The 26,322-nt window shown below is 41.1% G+C and overlaps 3 protein-coding genes, 1 long non-coding RNA gene and 1 pseudogene across 7 annotated transcripts; 1 reads left to right on the plus strand and 4 right to left on the minus strand.

Annotated features, from left to right (window-relative positions):
• Positions 1–1,065: 1,065 nt before the first annotated feature.
• Positions 1,066–11,743, minus strand: LOC124412277 (glutamate receptor ionotropic, delta-1). Of its 2 annotated transcripts, XM_046892021.1 has the most exons (10): positions 11,721–11,743; positions 7,797–7,941; positions 6,775–6,902; positions 4,891–5,067; positions 3,494–3,720; positions 2,488–2,597; positions 2,180–2,373; positions 1,976–2,087; positions 1,722–1,911; positions 1,066–1,611 (listed from the first exon to the last, which is right to left on the minus strand). In XM_046892021.1, exons 2-10 carry the CDS (start codon positions 7,894–7,896, stop codon positions 1,164–1,166), a joined length of 1,686 nt encoding a protein of 561 aa, XP_046747977.1. In that variant the 5' UTR covers positions 7,897–7,941; positions 11,721–11,743; the 3' UTR covers positions 1,066–1,163. The 2 variants fall into 2 exon arrangements, with proteins under 2 accessions (XP_046747977.1, XP_046747976.1); XM_046892020.1 differs by lacking the exon at positions 11,721–11,743 and having other exon boundaries at positions 7,797–8,012.
• On the minus strand, positions 10,358–11,503 carry LOC124412747 (annotated as a pseudogene).
• On the minus strand, positions 11,401–13,874 carry LOC124412748 (leucine-rich repeat-containing protein 56). Its single transcript, XM_046892869.1, has 5 exons — positions 13,758–13,874; positions 12,853–13,049; positions 11,862–12,102; positions 11,697–11,776; positions 11,401–11,616 (listed from the first exon to the last, which is right to left on the minus strand). Exons 1-5 carry the CDS (start codon positions 13,872–13,874, stop codon positions 11,505–11,507), a joined length of 747 nt encoding a protein of 248 aa, XP_046748825.1. The 3' UTR covers positions 11,401–11,504.
• Positions 13,875–15,449: 1,575 nt separating this feature from the next.
• Positions 15,450–23,011, minus strand: LOC124412278 (LIRP-like). Of its 3 annotated transcripts, none has more exons than XM_046892023.1 (4): positions 22,896–23,011; positions 17,595–17,811; positions 15,804–16,033; positions 15,450–15,769 (listed from the first exon to the last, which is right to left on the minus strand). In XM_046892023.1, exons 2-3 carry the CDS (start codon positions 17,809–17,811, stop codon positions 15,846–15,848), a joined length of 405 nt encoding a protein of 134 aa, XP_046747979.1. In that variant the 5' UTR covers positions 22,896–23,011; the 3' UTR covers positions 15,450–15,769; positions 15,804–15,845. The 3 variants fall into 3 exon arrangements, with proteins under 3 accessions (XP_046747979.1, XP_046747981.1, XP_046747978.1); XM_046892025.1 differs by lacking the exon at positions 22,896–23,011 and adding an exon at positions 20,476–21,078 and having other exon boundaries at positions 17,604–17,811; XM_046892022.1 differs by lacking the exon at positions 22,896–23,011 and adding an exon at positions 20,476–20,696.
• LOC124412279 lies at positions 15,911–22,818 on the plus strand. Its single transcript, XR_006929782.1, has 3 exons — positions 15,911–16,059; positions 17,493–17,499; positions 22,807–22,818. It is a non-coding gene; the product is annotated as an uncharacterized LOC124412279 (long non-coding RNA).
• Positions 23,012–26,322: the final 3,311 nt, after the last annotated feature.

Below are 26,322 nucleotides of genomic sequence, written 5' to 3' on the forward strand. Positions count from 1 at the left end.
ACCGAAGGAAATAGACATCCACGTATAATTTTCTGCCTACTAGTCGTTACAAGGTTTAATAATCGTGAGTAGTAACAACGAGCTAGAAATTCTTTTGTTTGTTTGTATACAGTTAAAAGAAAAAAAAAAACAATGAAAAAATGTATTTTTAAATATAATCGTTTACGCTAGTATATTTTTATCGCATTATTTCTGACTAATTACTACTTCACAGGATGTGGTCACGCTTCTAATCGCGAGATGCGCAGTAAATACATGGACAACAAGGATATGTTCACATATCGTGTTCCGATAAAATTTCTGTTGTTATACATATACATGTATTACATTTGGGCGCATTTTGTACGTTTTCTAGATTTGGATAACATAAGTAGTATCTTGTTTACCACACTTCATTCTGCACTATAATAATTCGAAAAACAATTTGCCGACGCGAATATAATGTTTGCGCTCTAATTATTCTGATTTTTTTTTTTGCTTCCAGCTCTTTGTTATCTCACGCACTTTCGGGTGTTTGTACTTACAATTCTGTATTGATTCAAATATAAATGTATATATAATAATGCTTATATACCTGTATTAAGGTAATGCCTTAAATAAATTACTCACATGCATTGCATTTGTGCAAGATATATTATAAACATGCGTATTCCAGTGGACTCGGTTTTTTTTTTTTTTTTGTTATACTTTTTACAATTACATTTTCACGCTGTTTTGAGCAACCCGGCAAAAATGGGGATTTTTAGTTCTTAACGTGGTAAAAGAAAAAGAAATTAATTAAATGTCGGATATTTTAAGAAATTCTAAAGAAATTTTTAATGAAAATTTAGATTTCATTTGATTTGATAAGAACAATTGAAGGAAATTGTCTAATTGCAATTTTCTCCTCCTTCGTTCCGTATAACTTTTCTGGATGCAAACGATCTTCACGAGCTATTTCTTCGTAAATTTATTACATAGTACTTCAAAGTTTGCGGGGCGAATTGAAGAACAGGATGTCAGAGGTGTATAAATTCCGAATAAGGGGGTGAGATTCGATGATCGGTGAAATTATGCGATTCGACGAATTATTGCCAAAACTCATTTTATTTGAAAATACATACACGAAAGTCATAGTAGTCAATTTGTATAATATTTTACACTCGGTGAAAAGGGTTTCATTATCATGCAGCATACTGGAATAGAAAAGCGGAGGGCGTTCGTACGGGGACGAGTCTTTTCTCGCCGTCCTTTTCCCTCACGACGTAATAATCGCGGCCATTGATCGACTGTTTTTTAGAGTAATCTTGAATGTGGATATTTTGGTAGAGGGGTGGCGGGCTTCTCTGGAAATTCGATTTTTCCGCAACGTTTATCCTGTACGCCGGTAGCTCGGGCTGCTGGTGGTTCCTCAGCTTTTCCCGTCGTATGACCAGACGGTAAATCACCTCGACGGTGAATGCCGTCAGCGCGACGATAAAGCCGATGCAGACGCCCTTGTACGTCATTATCAGATCCGAATTTCTCAGCTGCCTTTCGGTGGATCCCAAATTCAACGGACATATCTCGGTGCCCGGAAGATGCTCCGAAGTTTTGAACCTTATGATCCCGGTTTCGACCAGCGCCAAAAGCCTGTTTCAAAATTTTCGTTGCTGTTTTGTATTTCGGTTTAAATTCAGTAAAATGGAATCATTTTCGCGGTCCAATCGAGCCATCTAATTATTACAGGCTATTTTACTGACCTTTTGTTAATGGGAACGTCGATCGTTGTGTTTAGTTGGAAGGCGAAGGCCTGGCTCTTCGTTATTATGCTACCCGGCATTATGACGAAGGTGCATCTTTTCGACTCGAGAACACCGTCTCGTGTTTTATTCATGTAATCGTTGAAGAGTAACGATGTTACTATCGATCTTTCACGCAGATACATTTGGTCTGAAATACAAGGTGCGTTGGATAATCACGACAAGGGGGTGAAATTCATTCGGTTCATACTCACTCGAACTAACCAAATCGAGAATGTCTTTGTCGTTTTTGTCCGCCAGGTTGACAAACTTTCCGTAACCCATTTCGACGGATCGACGAAGCATCGTAAGTTCATCGCCGTTTTTCTGCGTGCGATTATAGAACGCGAGGTTTCGTGTTATTTTGACGTCGATATTGAGACACCCTAATTTTATTCTCATCCCATCCCTCGACTCACCTGCGTTATGATCTTTTCGATCGCGTTACCCTTCTCGGCGATCCATAACTGATGTTTGTTCGCTAAATCACTTGCCGAACCAATTGGCAATGTGAATTGCGACAGTGTTAGAAATGCCGTCAAATTTGCCGTGTAGAATGACGTCAGTACCGTTATGAATAACCACCAAGTCGCGAATAACAATCTTGCGGAATCTGTAAAGAGATTATTGTTTCTGATTCGTCCACCGTTCCGCGTCTTTTATTAAACTTTACTTCTTCAAATCAGATACGTGTACCTTTGACGCGAAAATAAGGAAAAAGGCTGACCTGTTACCGGTGACAAAGTTGATCCTTGTTTGAGAAGAGCGCCGTATACGAACCACATGCAAGTCGCGAGTGAATATTTTCGCGGTTCCCCATCTCTGCATAGCAGGAATCTGTCGAAAGTTTTTTTTTTATATGGTGGAAGAGAAAAAAAATGGTAACGATATTCTGATTTCACGCTTGAAAAATACCAAATATTCTCTATAATTATTGTTAAACGATGTTACATATCGCTCGTAATATGTTTCGTTTGTACAATTACAGAGCAGTAGTTTAATTATATAATATTAAGCGTGGTAAAAAATTCAGAGGAGATTATATGTGTGTGTATAATATACCTTGTAATTCGTGAGAATTTTTAGATGAAAATTGGATAGAATTTGACGGACCGGCGTGTGAACCGCGTAAATAAAATCTTCAGATTGCAACGGAGTCTTATCTCTGGGGACTAATTTGAACGGCGCTTATTATATATTATCAACAAACTAAATTGGTATTTTCAAATAACAACCCAGCAAAGACAGACATATATTATTTCTAACACCGAAGTTTGTTTACCCATTTACGAAATTCCGTTCTAATCTGATCAGACGAATTATCTTTTCTCGCATGCCTATAGTAATAACGAGTTCAAAATACGAGGATTGTATATACGGTCTCATAAAAATATTCCAATAATAATATTTTTTCCCAAAAATTCAAGCGTGGAAAACAAAAACACTCGTGTCTATGTGGAAATTATAACGAGAGACTAGTGTAACGTAGAATTTCTCTCGTTTATAGTTTCTCACGTTTAATGTTTGCGCTTTGAAATTGTCGTATTATTTTCCAAATTATACATATATTTTTTTCAATTTACAATCTTTTTCTCGAGATAAATTGAGAGAACGCGACAAAGAATATCCTTCAATTTTCACTTCGACACCCGAAGTCGAAGTGAAAATTTATCGAGCGATCTATCTCTGTCGATCCTTCGCATGACATCAGCCCTCGCGTGTATTAAATATACCTTATAAGAATCAAAAAGTAAAGCGTCGGCCCAGCTGCGAGTACAGATATGACAATGAGAATCCAGACTTGGGTGTCAAAGGGAGCGAGGAGACCCGATCCGGTTGCGGATTCTCCGGGTCTCTTCATCAGAATGGTCCATTCGGCTTCGTCCAACTCGGTGCTGTACTTGATGAGGTTTCGAAATTCCGGTACGACGGGAACGAAGGCAACCGCCATGTCGACTTCCTGCGGCGTCAGTGAATACATAAAAAAGAAACTTTGCAACCGTCGGAGGATTGGCCCTATAATTTATCTACTTATACGGTATTGTGCAATAAATATTTGAGGAGGTAATTCACTCGTAACACTCGTTAACGCTGTATCTACGACACACGCAGGTACCACATGATACACATACGTACAAACTCGCTGTTAGCTAATAATGATACGAAACGAATCTCTCTCTCCCTCCTCCTTATTACTCTCCCCGACATTTCGGTCGTTTCATTAGCCTCGATCCCATCCCCACCCCCCCTCCTCTAAGTCCTTTCAGACCAACAATAAGACCAAGTTGGAGTCCGTCTTACAGGCGGTTATTCACTGCGGGCACGCGTGTCATACCATACATGCGATACATGATATACCCTATGACGTACGGCAAGTATAACACGTTTCAATGCAATTGACGACTAACCGATAATGTGAATTTATCAGTGCCGTTAATCACGACTCTTTAAAATGTTTCACTTTCACTGTATATATGTATATATATACTGTGAGGTGATATATAACAAGTTTATACTATACGACGAGTCGACGGATGATGATTTATTGGCCGTAGGATCACACGTCAGACCATGTAACACGATATTGCAGTTGGAGAGAGTTTATAACGTGACTTCTGAAATCTGTGAAAAGCGCGCGAATCGAGGCGTTGATTCAGAGGAAAAAGAAGGGGGGTGAAAGAAGGATAAGAAAAAATGGTAATAAAAGAAATTACTCTGCGAGAAAAAAATGAATGAACCACCGGATGTTTCTCATTATCCGTAATTAAACCCAGCAATACTCGACATTGATATTCGTACGAACATAACTACAGTAAACGCTGATTACTTAATCAATGTTTACGTTATATTTTCAGAATCGTGTGATGAAATAACGGAACGAGGGGGTCACTCAGTGTCCGTTAATAGATATTTATTACGCTATATACGTTATTGCGAGGGGGTATTCACTCACTGATCAAGGGTGACGAGGGATTCCATGATTTCGACCGATTTTAAAGTCACTGCTTTCCAATTTTAACAAGTGAATACCCCCCAGCGTATTTGGGACTCCACTGACACGCGTTTCGTACCTGTCGACGTGAATTTATAAGTAATGGCGAATATTTATAATAGAAAACGTTGCGCCCACCTTTCTTACGAGCTGTCCGAAAACCCCGGTTTTCACATCCCCCAACACGCTCTCCTTCGGCAAGACGATCTTGTAGGTGAAATTCATCTTGCTACGTAACAGTTCGAAGATGTAAAAGGCGTAACCGACACCCACCAGCGTCCCGTTCTCCATTATGGTACCGGAGAACGGCATATCCTGTGTGCACGGTGAAACGATACATTTCAACTGTACGTAGGCACGTGTATGTATGAATCAGTCATATGTGGAGGTATATATATCATACATATCACATATGCATACTAGACTGTACAAGGAAAATCGAATATTTTTTTTTCTTCAAAATTCAAGTCAGAAATTTATATTGTTGCAAATGGCGAAAAAAAGATGCTGTCCAAGTTTCAGCTCTTAATACTAACATTATCTCGACTTTCCATTTCTCGTTTAAATAATATGGGAAATATTTCTTTTTTTTTTTTTTTTTTTTAACTTTGGAATTTTATAACTCGTCAACGGATTAGTGTACTGATAAGAATGGAACTTATTTTTGTACGAAATTGAACTCTCTACAATAAAGGTCTGTTATGCATTTTATGACGAATCAATTCTTTCAAAAGTTATTCAAGATTGTTAAATAATTTTTTATTACCTCAAATAACTTTCGAAAGAATAGATTTATCATAAAATGATAAGAGTCCATTTTTTTCTAGACCGTTCCTCAATTCACATACAAAAAAATATTTTCAACTTGACTTTTTCAATTAAAACTAGACGATTCATTTGATACAGTCTAATGCATACGAATATAAAAAAATTTTACTGCCAGGAACGAAACATAATTCCGTAAGATGGACGAGTATGATACAAAGTTATTATAATTATATTAAATTTTTTTTTTTCCCCAAATGGATAGAAAAATAGAAAAAAAAACAAACCATGGGATAAATTCTCGCCAGGTATTATTATTATTATTGTTATTATCAAATGTTGTTGTTGTTGTTGTTATTATTATCATCATCGTGATCATGATCATCCTTATATCTGTAGACGTTGTGCGAATGACCGCTCGATCTTCTCCAGACACGTGCAGACCTTCGGATCTTATATATAATATTGTGAACAGCAACGGCACACGCCGCATCGCCGTCTCCGCTTTCGAGGTCATAAATTATTACATATATGTCCTGTGTGTGGGTGTGTGTGTGTGTGTGGATGAAAGAACAAAGGATGGAAAATTAGAAACTAAACTCGTTCGGTAGAAGATGCCGCCGCGCGGTTTGTGGCTCGAGTTTATTGCCCATACCTATTTATGATTTAACACACAGCACAGGGATATACGAGAGGGGACGAGAATTCACCGCCGCGCCTCTATAACAAGCTGCACGTGGGTGGCGAACTTCTTCCCACTCTCTCTATATATGAGATTTGTTTTCCTTCGTTATCGAATATCTTTGTATACTCTCGCCAATAGTGTATAAGGAGAACCCGACCGACGATCCGGTGGCGGCTGTGGCTGCGGCTGCGGCTGCGGCTGCGGTCCCATAATGACTGAATCACCGTCCCAAACAGCATCGTAGACGACACAATCAAGGTCCGCCATGTAGCAGCCCTCGGATATTGTTTCCGATATTTTTATCTCATATATTTTCTTATTGCTATTCTCACAGTTTCGTTGTGCATCGATTTTTTATTTTTATTTTTTTTTCGTTTTCTGATTCTCTATCCTTTTTTTTTTCTTCACACGGATCGACATATATGTATATATACGATGTTCTATACGGGAAGTAGATCAGTTATTATTAATACACGTGACGATCGCGTTTTTGGAAGATTCTAAAGACAAGATATGTGGATGAAAAAAACAGCGTGAAAGAAAGATGAAAATTTATTTTGAGAAATATTTACCTGCAAAGTTGTTATCAATAGTTCTGACGGCATTTTTGTGTCGACGGTTTGATTCATGTCGTCAGCCTCCGTAGCAGCGCCGACCACGTCGATCTCTGATTTGCTCGGGTTGACGAACTCCACTTGATCTGGAAACGAATGGAACAAAAAAAAAAAAAAAGAACGAAACGGTATCGAATTCTGACGATGTACATAATTTAGTTGTGTACTACAACATACTTTGTTATCGGTTCGTTACACGGGTAACTACCACCAGTATACTTTCATGTGGTCGGAAAAAAAATATTATCCGTTTAAATTAAGTATAGCGACGGTTACGGGTATAGTATTTAAGTACTACTTGGTACCTTTTAACGGTCGTTATGCAAATTTAACGACAGGATTATCCCACTTTATATGAAAAGCAATTTGAATTTTTATCTTCTCTCGAGTGCAGTCTATGCGAGGAACGCGTTCGAATAGCTCGATGGCGAGTGCTTGGTGAATTATAATCAGGATTTCATTTGAAACTATAATAATTGCACCTCTTCCTGGGTTACCTAATTAGTAAGTACGGTATACCGGGGCATGTGCACAATTTAGGTTGCGACAGCAAACATAAACACCAACCGGCCAAAGCTGTAATCACAATTTTCCGTTATAGCTCTTGATTACATTCGTTTCTGACGCTCAACTCGATAATCGTATACCTCGCTGACGGTAATGAAACGTTACGGATATAATATAAACCCGTTACAAAAATATCGATACAATTTAGAAAGCCACATAACTGCTCGATGATTGCGTCTTCATCCTAACTTCGGGTCGAACGAGATCCGATCAATCACGCGGTCCTCCGCGGTCAACGACCATTTTCAATTTCGTTTAACACCAAGTTTTTTCCATGAAAACCGACGACTCTTAACTCATTTTGCTTATTCTTTTCCGGTATAAAATAATCGGATACAAATGACGACGGCAATCATTGAGAGATGAAAAATGAAGATCAGTTACGAGAGAAACGATCGTGTAGAGTTTCGTACCTTTCGGACCGCTGAAGAGATCGCTCTGAATCGCACAATCGATCGCATTGGGAAGGATTATACACGCGATGGTGATCAGGAGTTTATTAATCCCCCCCATAATTTTCCCGGGTACTACATTTTTGAAGGTTTGGAACTCGGCGCCTGATGATCTTTGCCCGATCGGCCATCCACTGACTGACTGACTGACTGACTGACTGACTGACGAGCCAAACACCCACGGATTATCCACTGGCCAGGTATCAGGGTCACTGGAGCTGACCTGCGGCTAACCTTAACCGAAATCAATACCGGTGACTGTGTTTTCATACTGTTTATATGAAATATGCATATATATGCATATATATATGTATATATTTACATAATATGTATATGTGTACACATGAAAGTTGCTCGACGTGGGTCGTGTCACCCGTGACAATCAGGTGTGGAAGAAGCACCCCTACGACTTCGACGTGTTGACTTCCTCGCGCCCGCGCAGTCCGAACATTTTTCACAAGACTAATATATCTAGCTACTCTTTTAGAAACGGATTAGAAACTCCAATACCAATTATATCAGGTCCATTTTTGCCTCAAGGATATAAAAATTTACTACTAAATTACCTTAAAACGCGTAAACAACCTTGCTTCTCTTCAATGTGCACTTATTTTTTGCAAAAAATATGTGTAAACTATTTCACCGATAGTTTCGGAATTTCAAAATGGGTGCTATTGATGTACAGTGAGCGTGACGTGGCCTTACGGGACATTTTTTTCAACCATGGTTAAATCGAGTGAATTCATTTCAAGTTATAATATCACCAAATAGCATATCGTATCGATATCTTATGTCTTTCGGGGTCAGTTGTTAATTAAATATCCTTGCAAAATGTAATTTTTCTTCGTAAGATCACACTGATTTTGGTTTAAAAAAGGTCGACAATTTGTTATCGACCGTCATCCGCCTGATTGACGCTTTCGTTCCAGTCATTTGATAACTTTACTGATTTTTATGTATATGTACTCCCCCCCCCCCCCCCCCCCCTCCTCACTGAAAATTTTTCCACACGTAGATCGTGCCATGCGATTTCGGTCTCATTAACGTCGGTTGCTGATATGGAGAACGAGAAAAATTCCAGAGTTGAAACGAATGTGAGCCGATAAATGGAAGGTGATTTACGTAATGTGTTGATCGGTGAAAATTTAAACTCGATTCGCTGCATGGCGTGATGCAATATGGGTGAATGAATGACGATTCAGGCGATCAACGGAGGTGGTGTTGTCCTATAATTCTCTGCATCAGCCGAAGTCTATTGGTTATACACGTGACGTCTAGCTTCTGCTGCATATTTCCAAGTGAACTAGGACGCAATACACATTATTATGATCCGACCTAGTTTTTTCTCTTCTATTTCTCTCTCTCATCGGCGCAGCAGCGAAGTCTCGTCTCGTCGGTCAAACGTCTGCGGCCGGGGAGAGAACGTGATGGTCTAAAACTAGTCGACGACGCTCGCGTGTATTGGCAGCGTAAATTAACTGGGCGATAATGTAGAATGTAGAATCTGGATGTATTGTGGCGCAGACTGACTGACAACTAAATATGACGAGGTTCGCCAGACTCGGCGAGCTTTATCTGCATGACAATAAGCCTTTTCTCCTGCTGCGGCAATGCAAACTTGAAACAGTCTTACACTTACACTTACTACGACAAATGATTATGTTGTCCGTGGTCTGGACCATCGTCGAGTCTCGTTGGAACATTCGGCCGCTATAGTGTTATCTGCAAAGTTTCCAGCTGACAGAAGTTCGATAAAATTATAATTCGATTTGACATTGATAGTCAGACGATCGGGTCATTGAGTGCTCGTTTATTCATATTCATTCCTTCGTTGTTCGAGGTTCAATGGCCAAGACGAGCGTCGTTTAAATTTGCATCTCGATCAATTGACCGTAACTAGTAGTTTGATTTCTTCATCTTCCATCGACGTCGTATACGTGGCGACGATGCGGCGATGCGAGCCCCTTATTCAACTCTCGAACCCTTTTTACAGGCCAATAACTGTCAAACGTGATCGTCATGCGTGTCACCGACACGAGCGGCATTAGCTTACTATCAGGCATTGAACAAGACTCTCCTTCACGATTCAAGGGTGATCTCAGGTCAAACTGTAGTGTCAATGGTTATCCGAGAGATGGGTAGAAGGTACGTTATACCTACCTCGTGTTCACTCGAGTCTTCAGCTTTGTACCAATGACTTGTACCTTCCGTAGAAGTGCGATGTAACGAATTTTCAAAAAAAAAAAAAAAAAAAACAGAAAAACTTTTGATCACGATGTGTATTACAGGGTACCAACAACGGTGCAGAATGTGTGCATAACTACACTTATAGCTATGGTTTAGATTGAATTAAACCGCCGTTTGCCCACGCAGCGAAACTAGAGACGTCTAAACATAAGTTTGCGCCTGCATTGCGCGTGATGTGCTTGATGGCTTCCACCTTTTCAACACGTGATCTTGACACTGATGTTCTAGCATATGCACGTTTCTTCTCTTCTGAGTTTGTCTCTTCAGATTCAAGTTTCTCACGGTCTTCTTAGATCTCTTCCTTTTTACCCGACTTCGGAGATTCTTTTATCTGTGGAAAATCGAATCACGTTTATTGACGGATATTTTTCGAAACAGTAGTTGGTGTATAATTGCTGAGTAATATTGTTATTCGCAAAGCTGGATATGGTGATAAAAGGATCTGATTAGTGTAATTAGGAAATCCAAACCCAAATAGATACGAGAATATTTTCTTTTGATAGATTGAAGTTATTTAATCCTTCTGGTGCGTCATGCGATCTATGAACCGACCTGGGGTCCGGCTAGAGATGAGGTTTTTGCTGGATTACGTCCTCGCAAAGAAACTGCCAAGCTTCCACAAATTACGCGACCAGATGACAACTTTCCTGGCGGGATCTCGAGAGCGATGCTTTTATCTGCCGACATTTTACAAACACTGGGTGTGTGTTTAAGTTATATGACCGGTAATAAACTCTTTCTCTCTGGGGTATAACATATGGTCGTTATGTAATTATTGCACTTATCGCGGTTTGCAACAGTGTAGCAAATATTCAACAACATAGTTAACATTAATTAACCAGTAATTCAGATGAATTTGCCACTGTTAATTCTGTGATGACAATGATAGCGTTTATTCTCTACTCTCACTCCCTCTCCTTCTAATTTTTTATTTTTTTTATTTTTTCTTCCTCCCGAGGGTTGATGGCTATCAGATCCTTTGTGGTTACCAACCGCGTTTAATTTTCGCAGTTCATAAACTCTGCGGTGTCAGCACAGTTTGTAAAAAATGTACATTCAACGGCATCCACGTGCACGTAAATTACAATTACTCCAAATTGCCTAGACGATTTCAGACAGACCGCAGGCTGCAAATGGTCTGAAATGAATACAATGTCTCTCTTAAATTTGATTTATACCCACCACCGTTATTCAATGCTCCCTCCGAGTCGTTAGCAGAATTATGAGGGAATTGAGTTCGAATATCTTGCAGAAATAGTTCGCATTCGCCGTTGCGTTCCTTTTCTTTTCTGTTGTCTCCTTCTCCGTCTTCTTCTATGATTTTTTCTACCGCCTCACTTTTCTCTCTTTTCATCTTGCGTATATTGAGAAAGTTGTAAAGTGACATTTCCCAGAATCAAATTTATATTAAGCTTGCTAGTTTCACACGATTTTATACCAGCAACCTACCGTCTCGTCAGGATCAACGTCCTCTGCCGAAAGCGACGTTATACTTTCCTCTTCCGAGCTTTGATCTTCAATTTTCATGGCTAACCTGGAGGGAAACGAAGGATTTTAAGTAATTAACAAGGATCATCCTTGCCGGAATTTCCTATCATTCGTGCGTCAATTTACCCTTCTTCGGTAACATGCGAATGCCGATGACGATCCTCCAGTTCTTCACCATCGAGGACTCGTACTTGCGGAAGGAACGTCTGGAGCAGTGAGAAAAAGTCGACTTGAAAAATTGTCTGGTTCTCGAAGCATATATATATATATACAAAGTCATAGCGCACGAACTGTTATCTCCGTTTTGTAGTTAGAAAAATTATTCCCAGCAACGTGAAGTTCCTTGAGCTGATGACAGGATCGTAAAAAGGCGAAGTAGGAAAGGTTTGTGATTTGATTGTTGCTCAGGTCAAGTTTGGACAATTTCCGAACACCGGAACAGGGCGAAGGATCCGATATGAAGTTGTCTCTAGCGTTCAGCTCCTGAAGGCTTCGAAATCCCCAGACGCCGTCCAAATGCTTCATACTACATCTGAAAAGGGAAGAGAGAATTGACGGGCAACGAAGTATCCTGGGAAAAACTGATACCCGAGAGTTTCAGGCTCGTTACCCTCCTCGTCAATTATATGTATACTAGTTTCGATACGCATAATCCGTATTGTGTATTCTACCGCCAACTTGTCTGGCTTTTTCGTTACTCCTGATAATAAGGACGGCGTTAACCTCCTATCGGAACATTTCTCTGCTTACTTCACCCTCTTCTAACTATCCAGATAACACCTGCAATCGGAGAACTGCGGCTGACGCGAATACGACGCGACTATAAGTGTGTAAAAGAATTTTATAATGGACGCCGCGGGTTCACTGCTCGTCAATGACGCCGCGACGTGAAAGCTGCAGGCCATGCGGTGTACAAACAACAAGTGCGTAATACGTGTAATACAGTGATCGAGAATTGGGATCAGTTTTTTAAAACTATTTCTCGGTTCACCCGGTATCACAGGTGATAAGCGAAACTTTTTATTCGGCAACTTGACGAAATGTTCACCATATCCTCCAGGCGGTAGGTACAGGAGACTTTCAAATAATTTGAGTAAATTTTTAAATGATTTTCATCCTACGTTTGTGTTCCGATTCGTTGCTGCGCCATTGGCTGAGACAAGATTGCATTCGGTACCTACCGTGCGTCGTTGAACGAAGTGGGTGGTCGTCGGCTCGTGATCTGCGAAACACTTGTCGATCGAACGATCGTTAAAATGGATTTAAGATTGATATGAATTACCTGGCTACGCTCAGAGTCGACAAGGATTTCAAACTGGATCCTAGATCACGCAACGTGGCAATGCAGCTGCCGTCCAAAGTCAGGGTTGTCAGATGAGGCGTGTATTCTGACAGACGATGAAGACCCGCTTGCCCAGAAACAACTTTTAACTTCACGTTCGTTATGCCGATAAGATCGGTTTGCCCGGTGACTTGCGTCTAGACGTGAAAAATCGACTCGTAGGTATAGCTTTGTTTTTTTTTTTTTTTGTTTCTTGTTTCTTGTTTTTTATTTATGGTTACGAGTTATTCGGTTCAGCAGAATCGGAGTTAATCTCAAGCAGCATGTACGATTGTTTTACCGCTGCACTGTACAGCTGTAGCTACGATATGGATAACGAAGTGAGACATACGCGTAAACGGATGGGTTATTTATGTACCTACATAGGGAGAACAAGTAGGAAGTGTACGAGTGGTTCAGCGGTACGGAAATGTGACGAACAGATTGGAGCTGACTGGCTAATGCTCGCATTAAGGATGAGATTGTTTCGGTCAAGGACTACTTGTAGAATTCTGCCCACGTGCCCCCTCGACGCCCGTTAGTCTCAACGTTGAGAATTATACGAACTCGGTGAGAATGTCCGACGTGGAGGAGACTCGTCTGCGATCGATTGGTTCCTGGCTTATCTTTTTAGGCTGGGAAAAATTTGAAATTTTGACTCTTCTTCATCTATAGATCCTCGATATCCCGAAACCGAAAAAGTCGTTTAGTACTGCTACGTTTTTTCAAAATCGAAAATACCGATCCAACTTCTATTCGTAGAAACAGGATCAGACGCAGTCTCGGCACGCGGATAGTTTTTTAAAAGAAATAAATAAACGAATCTGGATAACGATGTAAAAAAAATTATTCAGCCTTTTAATTACGTAATCTGAGATACGAATCCCGCACGCCAACAACTTCGCGTAACGTACACTACGTCGTTCATCCAATGACACTAAGAATCGCGTACCTAATCGTGTAGCGTGCACGGCTAGTAGCATTTTTATTCTCAACAATAAATTACTTCATTCAGAAATAATGACGCACGAGTTGGATGGTAAATATTATGGGTTAAAGTTACAAGATGACAGGGGATTTCCAATTTACCAATCTTTCACTTTCGTTTCAGCGCCTCTTCGGCGGGGTGGAGAAATATTTGTCAGAGATGAAAGAATTTTTCAAAATCACAGAGGAGTTAGATGAGTGTTTTTAGAGGTACAACGTGATCTCTCAACGAGTCTCGACGTACCAAAAGCTTTCTTAGGTCGCTCTCCAGCGGCTGCGTGCTGAATGTGTAAGTCAGTTTTTTCTTACTCCGTAGCAGACTGTCCTCAGCTTCGCATATCGGCTGTTGAGTACCTTTCGCGTGCAAAGAGTCCGCGGATTTTGACTTGATCGCTTCCATACTCTCTGCGGCGTACACAGATTTTCGAGTTTGTAGATTTGGTGGAATTACCGAGGTCCTTACACGTGACTAACGCTATTTCGAATACCCGACTTACTCGAAGGATGATTTGTTATTTGATGTACGATCATTAGTTTTTAATTGAAACGGTCGATTGGTTAATAATCTATAATTCCCGTGTAATATCGGTGAAGTTGTCGTTGAAACTAGATCGATTCTGGCCAATTTCAGATCTGAACTTAGCTTTGAACCGAGGTAATGCGACAAGTGAATATCCGAGGCAAGGATAACGCGGAACTGTTACATCATCGCTCTCGTACGTACCCGGATTTGATTTATTAAAATAATCATCATTCGCATTACGCTCAATTATATTCGTAGGATTAAGCTTTATTATACTTACCAGTAGGCTGATACGAATGCTGCAGACCGCGTCTCACTTGCCCGAGAGTAAAGCTCTGCAGCGATGATTACGTCAGGGCGCAAGACAATGAGTCGATTTATTGTCAGAGTAGAGATACGTGGATTCAGCTGTCGTAGAACGAACGAAAAACTTGAGGAAACGACGCGTTTTGATTACGTCAAAATTCTACGACTTTCTTTATTTTCGTCTGATGAAAATGTTCGTAATTTTACGTTAGTTTTTATGCATAAAAAAACTGCAGTACTATAAACACTGCTTTAAATGGATCGCAAAGTGAAAGTACGAATGTTCGTTATTTTCGTCAGATACTGGCCTAGACATGAGTTAATAATTTCATAATTCTTCCTTTACATGTGGAACGTACGACATGCGTGTACATCGCGCAACTTTCACTGTAACTATACGTTTAGTAATATTGTTAAAAATGTGAGGAAATTAAAGGAGAGACTATATGTTTTCGTATAACAACACACTCTTCGTGTATATTTAGAAGCAGAGGAGAAAAACAAAACTCGTACAATAATCGACTCTCAAGCATTATATAAAAACCTTAAAAAAGTGTTGTAATTTTGTTTCCTTTTTTTCTTTTCCTTATTTTTTCCTTTTCTAATATTCTAATTAAAAATCCTTAAGTAAAAAAAAGAAAAGTGAATTGATCGGAGAAAAATGAAATAAAATAATCATATTATTATCTATAGCGTATAGAGATCGAGTGAAGATACCTTGTAGCCTCTTTAATACATACACATATATATATATATGTATTTTTTTTTTTTTAATCGATAACTTCGATTTCAATTTCATCGACGAGTCGCGATGAGGGTATATAACAAGAGGCGTGGTTATAAAGTATACACATCGCGTTCCAAGTACAGTGAGTATGTAAAAGCGATAGAGACTTTATTATCATCATTATCACTATCATAATTAGTAATAATATTATTGTTATTTCCTTAATACAATTATCTCAACAGGGGTGGCCGCGTTTCGCTGTGTGTGGTATGTGCGTGCATGTGTGTAGCAATATAATGTATAATATGTATGCGATTGTGTAGAGTGTGGGTATGCGTGTGTGTGTGTGTGTCTCTGTCTGTCTCTGTCTGTCTCTGACTGGAAAGTATACTTCGGCATGTTGTTAAACTTCTAACGGCCGCAGTAGCTCGACAGCTCGCCGACGGTACACGGCTTTGCGCAGCACTCGTCGTGGACACCGCGAGGTTGTCGTTTGAATCGTCCACCGGCAAAACGTCCCATCATGGCATTAGCACTGGCCCTCGTTCTGAACGGGTAGGTGTCGTCGTACCCGTAGTTGTAGTCGTCCATCTCCATTTCTAAAAGGAACAGAGAAACAAACGTCGTTAAGTACTTGGAGGATCGAGGCTTGATGAATTCTTTCAATCTTTCTGGTCATGCAAAGTCATGCATCGACGAAAATCCTGCCGTTATCTTAGATTCGGCGTATATAGAGGTGACGCGAAATGATCATTCGTCGTTAGATGCCTCTCGCAAATCGAGTTCGGAGGGTGGAAGCTACGTCAGGTTATTACTGAATTCAACTACTATATTCGTAGCTTGCGATCATTAGGCAAAAACGTCTTTCGAACACTTGCGGTTCGCGAACGTGGTGGACTGACAAAGAGCAAAATCGGGAGAGTGGATCGAAACGAAAGCTGAGAATGCTCGACGATCGGTTGACCAGAATGATGATGATTCCCGACCGCAATGTCGTGCAGTTCAGTCGGTCTTCCAGACGGTACTTAAGTAGCATAAGCTGAATACTCGTATACAGACCGCGAAGCTTTGATAATAACGGATTGTGTGGCCTAGTTCCTGCCACAACTATATATATATATATATATATATATATATATATATAATATATATATATAATATATACGCGAATTTGTTTTGGTTGGTAGTTTAATTGCGGAGCTATTGCTTGTGATTTGAGTGATAATACTTATTGTTGGACTTGAATAAATAGGTCAAATAATGGCGATCGCGGAGAGGCTTCGGAATAACCACGTGTTGCTGCTCTGACTCGTTGGTTGCTGTTACTTATTGCTATCGGGATGCTTGTGGGAGCAGTTATGCCACGTACACGCGCACCCGCGCTCGCATGTCGAGTGCATATTTATAGACGCTTTAACGGTACTCAATGTCATTGGTCGCACAACCGAGAAAACAGGCTCTACTACACGCCGTTTACGGCCCTGCACTCGTTGAACCTCGAACTGAACCGCTGTTGCAGCACTAAAAATGAGGGCAAAAAGCGCCAATGGGGGGGAAAGGGTAAAATGAAGACTAGGAACTGTGTGCCTCGCGTATACATACAAAGTTGCCCCTCGCTGTCAGCACGAACGCGATAATTCATGACAGCCGTCACGTCGGCCGTGACGATTATAGATTAAACTTGTGTTTACCACGAAGCTTCGAACTAACTGATGCACGAGGGGAATCGAGGCTGAAAGATGCTGCAGCGCGTGTTCTCGCCGCTTATCTCAGGATGATATTACCAACTCGAGCTTGAAAGCTTTTGAAAGCTTAAGGAGAACGTCGGATTCACAGGGGAATAATCCATGTCTCGTCGATCTGATGATCGAAATGACGTTACAGGGTAATGGTAATGAGGTTGAAGCTAGCAGCCGGAGCTTTTAAAATTTTTCGAATTAGAAAAATGCGGCTCAGTTTTTTCCGAGTCATTCTTTGAATTGAAGAGATGTTACTAAATCGCTTTATTTTCAGACTTGTAGCTTCAACCTCGTAGGGAGGAAAGCTGCAGATTCCGAGTGAAATCGTGATTTCGTTACACACTTGCTCGTTACAGATCTTACATAGATCTGATTACAATCTTACTAGATTACAAGTCTTACCCAAATTTGCGACACTAACCTTGCCCACCTTTCTTAAACATCTGAAAGTAAACTCCGTCGCATATGACTTGAAGAGCGTCGGCCAGATTTCTACCGCAGTACTTCTTTGCCCCAAGTGTATTTCGTTTTTCCGCACGAAATTGAAAGATGTCCGACTGAGCGCTAGAGAAATGCGGTAAAGCCAATGCCACAGCCAGCACTAAAGCCAGGACAACGTTCAACCAACTTGTGGACATCTGAAATCAGAAAGCACAAAGCACACGGTTAATCCTTACACTACAGACTCTGCACAAGATACTCGATCTTCTCGCTTTGCACCGATTCGTTTCAGTTTCAACTTTCAACGTAGAGATTTCTGTCCTCCGGATGCAGCTCGATTGCGGGTGGTTACGATCGAGGCGGGTGTATGATGATGAAATTGTTTCCATTTCACATTTTTCTATTCAGTAATAGCTTAACGAGAGTCAATAGTGCGGCTGTGTGTCTTTGGGTAACCCCGTTACATAACGAGTTCAAATTATATCCTATTGCGTGTACACGTCTGTCTGCGTTCACGTTTATGTGTCTCTCTCTGTGCGTCTGACGCTGTCTGCACTCTTCCTCTCCTCTCCTCTCTCTCTTTCTCTCTCTCTTTGTGATTGTTAGCTCGCGTTTAAACTTTTCCCGCTTTTTTCATTCTCTCTCTCTCTAGTTCGTCACACGAGCAAAGGATCTTCAAACAACTCATACGTTTAAAACAAATTTTACGTATACGCACCGCGATAGCAACGCACTTCTAACAACAATTACTCAGCAGTCAAGCTTGGAGATATAGGAAAGATCTACTTCACTTGCAATCGAATCGTGATACTCCGATTGGCGGATTAATTAAACCATTCAACTGGAAAACGATCATCGAATCACCTGAACAAACGACTCTTGCGAATCTATTTCATTTTGCCATTTACAGTGTCTGCATATCAAGCGACCGTTTGAAGTGCAGCAGCGTCTCGTCAACCGTATAATCTTCAGGGTCTCGATGCGTCTTTTTGTACTCATATAAATCAGTATAATAATTAAACGAGCATAACGCGACGGCGATATAACGATAATATCGTAGTGGAAAGCTTTGAATCACGTATATTATTCGCTTATCGGAAGGTTGTTGATTATATATGAATTCCCTGGAGCGCGTGGCGCCCCTATTTTTAGATCCATCTTTTTTACGTTGGAATGAGAAAGTCTCATCATAATATATTATAACGGGGCCTGATGCCTTGTTTGCTCGCTACTAACCGGGAACGACCTTTGTTCGGCGCCTCTCGGAATTCACGTGCCGCGATTGTGAGAATTCTCAAGTCATCTCATCTCCTTCGGCTGTCTGACCATGCAGCTTCGATTTCAACTTCGTACGCTACTCAAACACCGCCTGCTCTATCGAATATGTTTCTAATCGTCTTACGAATTGGCCGTTGCTTCTTTCCTTCACTTAAAACAGCATCCCAGCGAAGCCTTTGCTTAGGAATCGGAAGAGTCGATATCGCCTTCCTCGTTTGATTGCGAGCGATTTATCTGGAGGATTCATTGATTGATTTTACGAAAATTCTGCGCACGTGAATCTACGAATAAACGGATTTCATTTTTTACTCTCTTAAAAAGGTGATTCTATGCTCGACGACGAAAAGCCTTCATTGATAACCGATCGGGGCAGGTCACGTTAGCTCGAATCGATAAGGCGACGGTAATTCGATGCGGGTAGATTTCCAGTCGGAAGATGCTGCCGTGGAATTTATACCTGCTGCACGGACTGCAATATGCAGTTCTGTCTTATAGCCATTCGACAGATATATACCGATTAAACAATGCGGCGCAGCTCTAATTTCTACGGATTATTCCGTAAGTGAGACTCGCACGTCATGATGTCAGCTGTAGTTTGCGGTCGGTACGTTGTGTTTGTTACGTGTACAATTGCAGAAATTGTGAGAAAACAAGGAATGAAAAAAAAACCGCAATTAGCGTAATTCTTATCGTGACAAGCGGACGCGTCGAATAATCACGTCAGTTTACTATTACCTCAAAGTAATCGCGAAGTTATCGACGACGCCGGTGGCTTTAAACGTCCCTCTATTTCTTTATTCTTTATTGCGAATATCAATTTCCACGGGGTAAAGCCGTTGCCCCTTAAGCTAGCGGAGTTCATCCGCTATACGTTTTCTTCTCTTTCGATCTCCTTCGTCCTCTTTATAACCCTTTCTGGTTCTTTTTAACTTCATTTTTATTTTCTTTTTCTTTTTTGCCATCATTTATTTTTCTTTTATCTCAGAATGAGTTCATCTCCCGTAGGAATTTGATTCTTGGAAAGAAAGAAAGAAAGAAAGAAAAAAAAAAAGGAACCCAGCGAACCCAGAAAGAGAGATAGAGAATTGGAGAGTCGAAAATTCCTTTGTTTTATACCGTAGACCACGCGATCAATCTTTGTCTTCTACGAGATATGTAGTATAATAATAATAATAATAGTACATTGTTCATCAGGAGGCAAAGTAAGTCTTTTCACACCGAGCGTAAGTTTGCAATAAAAGTCGTATACGAGCGCGTGCGCGAGTCGAAGGCGAATATTGCAAGTAAGTACGCGTGGCGATAAAAACTTTGCACCTACACTGCCCACGATAATTTACGTAACAAAAGTATGGTTCGCAAGTTTTTGTTTTTTTCTTCACATTTTTTTCTCAGCGGAGTTAAAAAAGAGATTATTTTTTATCACTAGGACGTAAATGTGCACTTTTTTGTACTCTGATATTCTGATAAAAGCTATAGAAAGACGCGTAAAACATATTGTTGTCACGTGAATTGTACAACTATGGTCCACCTCCTTAAAAAAAAAAAATCGAAAACAAAAAAACAAACAGGTTTCGGATACTCACTTAGTATCGTTAAAGAGACGAGGCCTGCGAGGTAAAAAACATTCACTATTATTTATATCACTTGAAATATCACAGTTGAGCACTTGATGCAATTGGCATTTGTGCCAATTTTTAGTCACAGATCGTGGAATACTTTTTTACACTTACAGTTGTTGTGGTATAGCTATGTTCATACGTGTATACTGCATATATAATAGTATGTTTAATGTTTATCGTCAGACGCGTGTACTCGTACACATCAATATACCTGTATGTATATACTCGTTACCTGTATACCTACTAATGTTAATATTGTCTATTATCCGTGAATTGTTGCAAATGTCCATGTAATTAATTTAAACGATGGTGATATTTCGTCACTGAAAAGTCTCACCGACGTTTTATATACCGCATAGCGTAACCCTGTTTGATTATACTAACACTACAGCGTAATGTTTGTCATGAAAATTCATCGAGCTTATCTTTGATCATTTACTTCTTTATTCGTTCATTCATTACCGCACGGAACCGTCGATTCGTTCGCGGTTGTATAAACACTTTGCCGCGGAATTCGAAGCGGAAGGCAGATTGTGGTTGAAAGTATTTTCGTTTTGAAAAAATTTGTGCCGATTTTTTATATACCAATTTGCGCGCGGCTCATAATAAACGAGGATCAATCTTCCTGGTTGCACTTGTTCGGACGACTATAATGTACATCACGTCATAGTCATCGTCGTCTTCGTCTTCCTCTTCCTCTTCGTCGTCGTCGTCGTCGTCGTCGTCGTCGTCGTAGGTATAAATTCGACAACGACGGTGATGGTGGTGGTGGCGATGGTGGTGGTGGTCGAAGCGATTCAAGAATATGAAAATTTTTTCTAACGCAGTGAAAAATCGTGGAGGGGAGCCTCTTCTTCCGCCTTCTCGCTCTTGTCGTTCTTCTCTTCGTCTTCGTCGTCTTGGGGTCGTCGTCGTCGTTGTTGTCGTCGTTTTCGTCGTTCTCGTCGGCGTCGTGATTCCGCGCTATCAGGCCTCGTCTAGCCTCGCGACGCTTAAACGGTGCCAACCGATGTTCGAAGGCGCCGGGTTGCAGGTTGTGCACCGACTACGAGCGACGCCGCTGCTCTCGCTCCCTAGTCCTGGGATCCCAGAAAGAGCGCGCACCGCCACCCGACCCCCCGACAGCCCGACCGTACGACACCCAGACAGTCCGACAGACGGAGAAGGTGGTTGGACCCTGGCTCTCGGGCTGGTGGACCCAGGGAGTTCGCTGCCAACGCCAACGTGCCGGACGACGAACCGAAGAGTGGGAGACACGGCGAAATTATAGCGATCGGACCCACGAGGTCGCGACTTCGTTTCGCGGTCTCATGTATCGGTTGACCGACCCGGACTCTCGAATTCGGGAAAAGCATACAAGTTTTTCCACAATTTTTTCATACGGGTAAGGCGGAGCTGTTCACCGGGGTGGCCGCGATCTTTCTCAAATAAAATTCTCCGACTTTACCCGTAAAAATAATTTTAAAAGCTTCCTCATTTATTTTCAGCGAGGAGTTATTCACTTGTGCAAATCGCGAAATTTGGAAAGCAATCACTTTAAAATCGTTGGAAATCAATTGACATCTTTGCAGTCGCTTTTCATTCGGTTTATGAGTGGATATCTCCTCGATTTTCAATAAATTTAGGCAATGTTGGATGACTTTTACGATTACGAAAGCTTCCAAAGAAATTAGACACCTTTAATACAGAAAATTTGTTTCCGAAACGCATAGTATTGCTTCGTTTCACACATATTATTAAAAATTTAATAGAATTTTCGATGCACAGTTGAAGTTTGAAAACAATTTATAAAAGAGAGGAAGTTTTTCTCACTCGTTTATCATAATTATTTGACTTTTTCTTGACTCTTTACAATAAATGAAATACCTTGACTATTTCCGGTTTTCCTGGTCTGTCGCCGCCCTGTGTTGGTTTATTGATGAAATAAGCTTTGCAGAGACAACGATTCATCAACTTTACCGAGAATTCTTGAGATGATTAAGTCTTCTGTGGTACCCTGATTTCATGACCATTTATATGAATGAAACACAATGTAACCGCAAAAGTCAGTTGGCACGTTCGAACGCGTGTAAGAGACTTTTTTCCCCCCTTACCGATCGAACGGCCGAAATTATTTCCCGGCAAATGTTGCTGATACCGATTTTTGTTAATCAAATCCATGCGTGTAAATAGAGAAGGAAACGTCTAGCAGACTTTGATAGTTTACCCAGCTAGCTTATGACGGTCTCGGAAGACGAAGAGAAAAAATGATATGTCCGAGGACAGGGAATGGGGAAATAAAAATGTACGCCTCAGCTGTCACGAGATGATTAAATATAGGCATTTATACCGACGTGTGTGTAATAGTGGACAGCAGGGAACGCAGAACGTAACATTATACTCACGGTTGCGTGCAGAAAACCAGTTGACGCTGGTATAAATTGCGTGGAGATTTTAATGACAAGACGAAATGAAGGATCTTGCCGAATGTGCAATAGACCTATGCAGGTATAATATATATATATACTGATTCAGGGCGTAAAGGATTCACGGAGAAAGGGTGTCGGATTGTTACTGTAGGATGAGCAAGGAACTTGTGATGTAGGTTTAGCCGCAACAAGGTCCTTTATAAGGAGAATGGCCCGGCAAGTAACGTCGAGGTGTTTTGACGTGTTCAGTGCACCCGTTGCTTGAGGACACGTCAATTTGTTCAAAGATTTGCGAGCGTACATCGAGTATATTGCACGTCCAAGTGATTCTGTACGCGTGCATTAGAAAGTTTACGCGTTCCGTTGGTGGGCATATCGTCCCTGTCGCCTCCCATACCCACCGATATCCCATAAACCTCTGTTTCGTGGAATTGTTGTTGTTGTCCGACAACAAGCGACTGACTACCTTGTAACAACTGCATCTCGCTTCTATCCCGCGACCAAATATGTCGATTTGGTCTTTTATCTGACCGCATCATCTTCCGGGGCACGAATGAACGTCCTCCGATGTGCTCTGATTGGTCTGGGAGAGAAGCGTAAAAATATAAAATGAGATTGCGACATAAAGGGGGAGCGAGGAGGAGAGCAAGCCTTGGACTTTATTCGGGGATCAGAGGTCGAGAATTTTTCTTAAAAAGAATGGAAATAAAGAAAGAGAGATTTTAAGAACGTATAAAACACTCTGCACTTAATGAGTTCTAAACATAGACCTTCGGCTAGACCCGGGGGAAGATTTCCAGATATTTTTAGTCAAGTCTGGTGCTCCGCTTTACACACTTTATTTCTCACTTTTTTTCACCCTCCACTTATGCGTGACGAAGGCGATATTCGTCGGACATACTAAACATCCCGAGATATGTACGCCCGTTTTTTCGAGGAGGTGTTGATGATGGATGAGGAGAAATATCAGAGCTTCCAATTTCTCTTTGGGTCTTCCGTTGCAGTTCTTCTCGCGATGCCTATAATGCGTCATCCACTTCCAGCGAGAACTCAACGTATCGAAAAGGGCCGAAGCTATTCGTCTCTTTTTTGTCTCTCGATTTGAACGCTCCTGTTTTGCAGCTCAAATTTGCACGACGTAAATTTTCACCTGAAAATAATTGCTGGTAGCACGAAGATGAGCCTTTAGTCTCGCTGCGCACTTGCTGTAGAAATTTGTGATGCACGCATTTCCATCATCGAGGCGATTCATTACCGCTCAATCGATTTGGCTACATTGACAAACGAGTTGTTTAATGCACGTGTCGCTCAACTGCGTCGTTGTCACGCACGCACGACACGATCCTTGATCCTGATGGGTCTGAGAGGAGGAAAGGAGCTCTGCAGATGTCGACAAGAAAGTGGATTAATCCAATGGTGATTGAGCGAGTTTTTGCGAGTCACACGAGTCCGACCCCGCCAATTTTATCACGGGAGAATTGAGCGATTAGCCAACGACTGTGTTCGCTGTCTAGTCTCAATTCTCCTCAATCTTTCAAATTTCGCTTACTTCTTCTCATGCCTGCAGATTACTCGCTCTGGCGAATCACTCGGGTCGTTGAGACATTATGAAGGTGATTTACGATCAGCATCGAATTTCGCTTGCACAGGATGTGCTCCGACTGCTGTTTGAACAATTTGCGATCAGCATATTTTCACGCAAGCTTACGGCCGCGTGGAAAAAAACGTGCTACTTCCATCGCTCTGCTATAGGAGCGTTCGAAACGATTACTGTATTACTGAAACAAGCTCTAACCAAGACATCGTTTGTTCGTCTAATGATACAGGCTTATAACGAATTAATAAATAAATTGGTAAGAGAACTGTCCTATCGAAGCGTCACTTTGCTCTTACAAACTCAGGTTGCTTTTCGGTTGGTAAATGTCGAGCGAATTGGTCTACAAGCGAACCGCTTGACTTATTACCGGCTCCAGACCCTGATTAATCTCTCAGATTTATGGCACCTATTTTCTAAACATTCATTCTACGGAAGGGGAAAAAGTGACGGTGAGTGTGGGAAAGAGAGGGAAACATGTGGCGACCAAATTGCACAGGTTCACTGACGTGAGTGGAACTGCGAAGGCCCCGTGGGAATGGCAAACTTTCTTCCAGATGTTGCCAGAACTTGACACTCTGCTTCCCGATGTTTTCACTTACGGATATTTGATTGGTCAATTACAGTCGTTTCGATTGTATTCTATTCCGCCAATATTTCTGCGCGGACATAACTTTGAGACTATATTTCGATTCAGAGTCTTTTTCTTCAACATTTTTGACACTCGTTAGAGTGATGCCGTTAGTTTCTAAATTCATTACATTCTAATGAATGAAAAATGGAAAATTTTCTCAATTTGCCTGACGTAATTTCAGACATAAATAGATGGTTTTTAGAACCCCCTAGCTACTACGCTACTGGGAAGGATTAGCTTCCCCCTGTATAATTTTGCAGGGGAACTCGAGCGAGCTGCATTTCCCTTCATTTCTTACCATCGTTTCTCCTCATTTGATTGTTCCCATATTTCAAACTGAAGCCGTTCAATTCTGGACCATGTATATTTGTAAAATGGTTGATAAACGAATCCCCCTGGATTTCGGTGAGCTGGTAATTATTTTTTAACCTCTCCTTAGGGTTTTCGGGAGATCATTCGATCAATGGAATTGAACAGAAACGCTGTAGAGAATGCGTGTCCGATATCCACTGGATTACTCGTGCATCAATCGGGCTTAACTGCACCCTGCAGGTTTGTCCTGCATTATTTGCCCCTTCCAGAGAAGACATCTTTATTTCTCATTGTCAGTGAGCCCGGCATACGGGCGGAAGGATCGAGATGACACGGACCACCGGCGGTATTTCCTACTTGTCGACCTTAGTGTGTACATCCCATTTGATATATACGGGTTTCCAGCATCAGTTTATCCGCCGATTAATGGAAATTACTGCTGCGACAATGACGCGGTGCATAATTTTACGAATGAAGATCGGCGGAGTGTTTCTTGCCGGAATAGACTGACAACGAGTCTCGAGGAACAGTTATAACGTTATCAACACCGTGTCACGCGGCTGTCGATAAGGGGAATGATTTTACAAAATCGAGAAGTCTCGATCTTGTTGTTTTCGACATTTTCAAGCTGGACGTAGCTGGTCGCTGTTCCTCGGCCTCTGTGCCATGTCTTTATTGATCGTTGTTTCGTCGAGGGATGCATAGCACATTTATGTGTTTCAGGCTCATTTGCTTTCGAAGCAAGTACTCGGGTGTCTTGTGTAGCAATTAAGTCGAAGATATTCGTTTAGCTTCAAGGTAAACCTGCGACCTGGTTAAACTGGACGAGTAATGTGATCCGTGCTTAATCTTATCGGTAGAGG

This window comes from Diprion similis, chromosome 11, assembly GCF_021155765.1.
Source record: "Diprion similis isolate iyDipSimi1 chromosome 11, iyDipSimi1.1, whole genome shotgun sequence".
Lineage (NCBI taxonomy): Eukaryota > Metazoa > Arthropoda > Insecta > Hymenoptera > Diprionidae > Diprion > Diprion similis.

Coding starts and splice junctions, on each gene's coding strand:
- LOC124412277 (XM_046892021.1), bottom strand. CDS start 7,896: ATGGGGGGGATTAATAAACTCCTGATCACCATCGCGTGTATAATCCTT. Junction 2,598..3,493: donor TACTTTTTGATTCTTATAAG/GTATATTTAATA, acceptor AACTTTCGACAG/ATTCCTGCTATGCAGAGATG. Junction 2,374..2,487: donor AACTTTGTCACCGGTAACAG/GTCAGCCTTTTT, acceptor ATCTCTTTACAG/ATTCCGCAAGATTGTTATTC.
- LOC124412748 (XM_046892869.1), bottom strand. CDS start 13,874: ATGCTACTAGCCGTGCACGCTACACGATTAGGTACGCGATTCTTAGTG. Junction 13,050..13,757: donor GGATTCGTATCTCAGATTAC/GTAATTAAAAGG, acceptor TTTCACGTCTAG/ACGCAAGTCACCGGGCAAAC. Junction 11,617..11,696: donor TCGCATGTTACCGAAGAAGG/GTAAATTGACGC, acceptor GTTTCCCTCCAG/GTTAGCCATGAAAATTGAAG.
- LOC124412278 (XM_046892023.1), bottom strand. CDS start 17,811: ATGTCCACAAGTTGGTTGAACGTTGTCCTGGCTTTAGTGCTGGCTGTG. Junction 16,034..17,594: donor GTTTAAGAAAGGTGGGCAAG/GTTAGTGTCGCA, acceptor TGTTCCTTTTAG/AAATGGAGATGGACGACTAC.